Source organism: Perca fluviatilis, chromosome 22, assembly GCF_010015445.1.
Source record: "Perca fluviatilis chromosome 22, GENO_Pfluv_1.0, whole genome shotgun sequence".
In the NCBI taxonomy this organism is placed as follows: Eukaryota; Metazoa; Chordata; class Actinopteri; order Perciformes; family Percidae; genus Perca; species Perca fluviatilis.
Window position 1 is genome coordinate 29,624,718 of NC_053133.1, and position 5,000 is coordinate 29,629,717.

A 5,000-nucleotide genomic window follows, 5' to 3' on the forward strand; every position below is an offset into this window, starting at 1 on the left:
CGCAATCATCATCAGTCATCAATATTTATCATTTCGTCATCATCATTAATAATACGCCATTAATAATAATGCATTTATCAATACGCAGAGATTACGCCATTATTGTAATACATTACGGTATATTTATCAATGGTATACAATAATACCAATAATACCAATAGAGACATACGGTAATGCGTTTACCACGGCTACGGCCACAGAGAGGGAAATCATATTTAACAATACCAATACGCATTGGTACAATACGGTTACGCCATCTCTGCTATACGAATACGCATATACGCATTACGTATACGGCTTCATTGAATAACAAGCCACACATACTCTTTCGGCACATTACTTACTGCATTACATTGGTATTTACGCCATTGCCAATACGGTTTACGCAATACATATTACAGAGATGACATACATTACACGGCCACACGGCATATTGTAATGGCCAATACAGAGATACGGCACATTACGGCCATTTGCCAGAGATTACGATTATCATCATTTCGCCACGGCCACGCTTCTGACAGCCACTTTGATGGCAGAAATTAATATTTGCACAATAAATACGCCACGGCCATACGGCCACTGGCGATTACAATACGCCATATTTACTATTTTTACGCATATGACGATACCGACATTATGGCATTTTACGCATTACAAACATGGCCACAAGCAAACATACATTATATTACTATCATCATTATTTTATCATTTATCATCATTTCATTACGTTATCACGACAGTCAGCTCAATCCCAAATGATGACAACTGTAATACATTCCTATCAGGTTTCTACAGGGAGGGGCCAGTGTGTGTGTGTGTGTGTGTGTGTGTGTGTGTGTGTGTGTGTGTGTGTGTGTGTGTGTGTGTGTGTGTGTGTGTGTGTATATATATATTTAAACGTGTTATTTAATGAGTTCCTCTCTCTCAGCTCTTATATTTAAACTCTGATGTCGTCTTCATATCTCAAGACGTTCTCACTTCACTTTTCTTAAAAATACTCTCTGGCTGTCAGCAGCTTTATTCTCAGCCAGCTTCAGACAGCTTCAGCCAGCTTCAGACAGCTTCAGACAGCTTCAGCCAGCTTCAGACAGCTTCAGCCAGCTTCAGCCAGCTTCAGACAGCTTCAGACAGCTTCAGCCAGCTTCAGACCAGCTTCAGCCAGCTTCAGCCGCTCGCAGCTTCAGACAGCTTCAGACCAGCTTCGAGCAGCTTCAGACCAGCTTCAGCCAGCTTCAGACCAGCTTCAGACCAGCTTCAGACAGCTTCAGCCAGCTTCAGACAGCTTCAGACCAGCTTCAGCCAGCTTCAGACCAGCTTCAGCCAGCTTCAGACCAGCTCAGCTTCAGCCAGCTTCAGACAGCTTCAGACCAGCTTCAGACAGCTTCAGACCAGCTTCAGCCAGCTTGACAGCTTCAGACAGCTTCAGCCCAGCTTCAGACCAGCTTCAGACCAGCTTCAGCCCAGCTTCAGCCCGCTTCAGCCAGCTTCAGACCAGCTTCAGACCAGCTTCAGACAGCTTCGAACAGCTTCAGCCAGCTTCAGACAGCTTCAGACAGCTTCAGACCAGCTTCAGACAGCTTCAGACCAGCTTCAGCCAGCTTCAGACCAGCTTCAGCCAGCTTCAGCCAGCTTCAGACAGCTTCAGACCAGCTTCAGACAGCTTCAGACCAGCTTCAGCCAGCTTCAGACAGCTTCAGACAGCTTCAGACCAGCTTCAGACCAGCTTCAGACCAGCTTCAGCCCAGCTTCAGCCCAGCTTCAGCCAGCTTCAGACCAGCTTCAGACCAGCTTCAGACAGCTTCAGACAGCTTCAGCCAGCTTCAGACAGCTTCAGACCAGCTTCAGCCAGCTTCAGACCAGCTTCAGCCAGCTTCAGCCAGCTTCAGACAGCTTCAGACCAGCTTCAGACAGCTTCAGACCAGCTTCAGACAGCTTCAGACAGCTTCAGACAGCTTCAGACAGCTTCAGACCAGCTTCAGACCAGCTTCAGCCAGCTTCAGACCAGCTCCAGCTTCAGCCAGCTTCAGCCAGCTTCAGACAGCTTCAGCCCAGCTTCAGACCAGCTTTAGCCAGCTTCAGCCAGCTTCAGCCAGCTTCAGCCAGCTTCAGACCAGCTTCAGCCAGCTTTAGACCAGCTTTAGCCAGCTTCAGCCAGCTTCAGCCAGCTTCGGACCAGCTTCAGCCAGCTTCAGACCAGCTTTAGCCAGCTTCAGCCAGCTTCAGACCAGCTTTAGCCAGCTTCAGCCAGCTTCAGCCAGCTTCAGCCAGCTTCAGCCAGCTTCAGACCAGCTTCAGCCAGCTTCAGCCAGCTTCAGCCAGCTTCAGACCAGCTTCAGCCAGCTTCAGACCAGCTTTAGCCAGCTTCAGCCAGCTTCAGACCAGCTTTTAGCCAGCTTCAGCCGCTTCAGCCAGCTTCAGCCAGCTTCAGCCAGCTTCAGACCAGCTTCAGCCAGCTTCAGACCAGCTTCAGCCAGCTTCAGCCAGCTTCAGCCAGCTTCAGACAGCTTCAGACCAGCTTCAGACCAGCTTCAGCCAGCTTCAGACAGCTTCAGACAGCTTCAGCCAGCTTCAGACCAGCTTCAGACAGCTTCAGCCAGCTTCAGCCAGCTTCAGACAGCTTCAGACCAGCTTCAGACCAGCTTCAGCCAGCTTCAGACAGCTTCAGCCAGCTTCAGACAGCTTCAGCCAGCTTCAGACCAGCTTCAGCCAGCTTCAGACCAGCTTCAGACCAGCTTCAGCCAGCTTCAGCCAGCTTCAGCCAGCTTCAGACCAGCTTCAGCCAGCTTCAGCCAGCTTCAGCCAGCTTCAGACCAGCTTCAGCCAGCTTCAGACCAGCTTCCTAGCGTTGATGTTAGCTAACTGCTAGCTGATACTAGCGATTTCTAGTCGGCGATATATTTTGGGCTTCATTTAATAAACATAACCTGTAGTAGTACACAATAGTATGTGTATTGTTTTGATTACAATGTGCAGGATTACTATCGTTGTCTATTTATGTCTATTTATGTCTATTTATGTCTATTTATTTCTATTTATTTCTATTTATGTCTATTTATGTCTATTTATTTCTATTTATGTCTATTTATTTCTATTTATTTCTATTTATGTCTATTTATGTCTATTTCTCACCGTTAATTACCGGTGTCTGTACAGCATCACCAGGGGGCGCCGTGGTTGTTTATGTGTGTGTGTGTGTGTGTGTGTGTGTGTGTGTGTGTGTGTGTGTGTGTGTGTGTGTGTGTTTGTGTGTGTGTGTGTGTGTGTGTGTCTGTGTGTGTGTGTGTGTGTGTGTGTGTGTGTGTGTGTGTGTGTGTGTGTGTGTGTGTGTCTGTGTGTGTGTGTGTGTGTGTGTGTGTCTGTGTGTGTGTGTGTGTGTGTGTGTGTGTCTGTGTGTGTGTGTGTGTGTGTGTGTGTGTGTGTGTGTGTGTGTGTGTGTGTGTGTGTGTGTCTGTGTGTGTGTGTGTGTGTGTGTGTGTGTGTGTGTGTGTGTGTGTCTGTGTCTGTGTGTGTGTGTGTGTGGGCGCTTTAATCCAATAACCCAACCCTCTATATGTCAGAGGTAACACGTCTCTGGAGCAGCTAGCGGATAAGTGCCTTGCTCAGGGACTCACTGGTTGGTGTTACTGGGGCCTAGGCTTTGGTGTTACTGGGTCCTAGGCTTTGGTGTTACTGGGTCCTAGGCTTTGGTGTCCTGGGTCCTAGGCTTGTGTGTCCTGGGTCCTAGGCTTTGGTGTCCTGGGTCCTAGGCTTTGGTGTTACTGGGTCCTAGGCTTTGGTGTCCTGGGTCCTAGGCTTTGGTGTTGGGTCCTAGGCTTTGGTGTCCTGGGTCCTAGGCTTTGGTGTTACTGGGTCCTAGGCTTTGGTGTCCTGGGTCCTAGGCTTTGGTGTCCTGGGTCCTAGGCCTTGGTGTTACTGGGTCCTAGGCTTTGGTGTCCTGGGTCCTAGGCTTTGGTTTCCTGGGTCCTAGGCTTTGGTGTTACTGGGTCCTAGGCTTTGGTGTCCTGGGTCCTAGGCTTTGGTGTCCTGGGTCCTAGGCTTTGGTGTCCTGGGTCCTAGGCTTTGGTGTTACTGGGTCCTAGGCTTTGGTGTCCTGGGTCCTAGGCTTTGGTGTTACTGGGTCCTAGGCTTTGGTGTTACTGGGTCCTAGGCTTTGGTGTCCTGGGTCCTAGGCTTTGGTGTCCTTGGTCCTAGGCTTTGGTGTCCTGGGTCCTAGGCTTTGGTGTTACTGGGTCCTAGGCTTTGGTGTTACTGGGTCCTAGGCTTTGGTGTCCTGGGTCCTAGGCTTTGGTGTCCTGTGTCCTAGGCTTTGGTGTCCTGGGTCCTAGGCCTTGGTGTTACTGGGGCCTAGGCTTTGGTGTTACTGGGTCCTAGGCTTTGGTGTCCTGGGTCCTAGGCTTTGGTGTCCTGGGTCCTAGGCTTTGGTGTCCTGGGTCCTAGGCCTTGGTGTTTCTGGGTCCTAGGTTTTGGTGTACTGGGTCCTAGGCTTTGGTGTCCTGGGTCCTAGACTTTGGTGTACTGGGTCCTACTGGGTCCTAGGCTTTGGTGTACTGGGTCCTGAGGTAAACAGATGGCATTTTGGCCCACCTAGTTGTGCGCCAAACTGGGACCAAACTGAGACTGGATGGGACTGGATGAGACTGGGTGAGACTGGATGAGACTGGATGAGACTGGATGAGACTGGATGGGACTGGATGGGACTGGATGAGACTGGATGAGACTGGATGAGACTGGATGGGACTGGATGAGACTGGATGAGACTGGATGAGACTGGATGAGACTGGATGAGACTGGATGGGACTGGATGAGACTGGATGAGACTGGGTGAGACTGGATGGGACTGGATGGGACTGGATGAGACTGGATGGGACTGGATGAGACTGGATGGGACTGGATGAGACTGGGTGAGACTGGATGGGACTGGGTGAGACTGGATGAGACTGGGTGAGACTGGATGAGACTGGATGGGACTGGATGAGACTGGATGAGACTGGATGGGA

General features: G+C 50.0%; 1 protein-coding gene across 1 annotated transcript in view; it reads right to left on the reverse strand.

Annotated features, from left to right (window-relative positions):
* Nucleotides 1-4,587: 4,587 nt before the first annotated feature.
* LOC120552739 (zinc finger E-box-binding homeobox 2-like) overlaps nt 4,588-5,000 on the reverse strand; it is a gene marked incomplete at its 5' end in the record, with an annotated part of 43,468 nt that continues 43,055 nt past the window's right edge. The window contains 1 exon segment of the mRNA XM_039790967.1: nt 4,588-5,000. This exon segment is cut by the window's right edge and continues 676 nt beyond it. Within this exon segment, the coding sequence (XP_039646901.1) occupies nt 4,588-5,000 (413 nt within the window).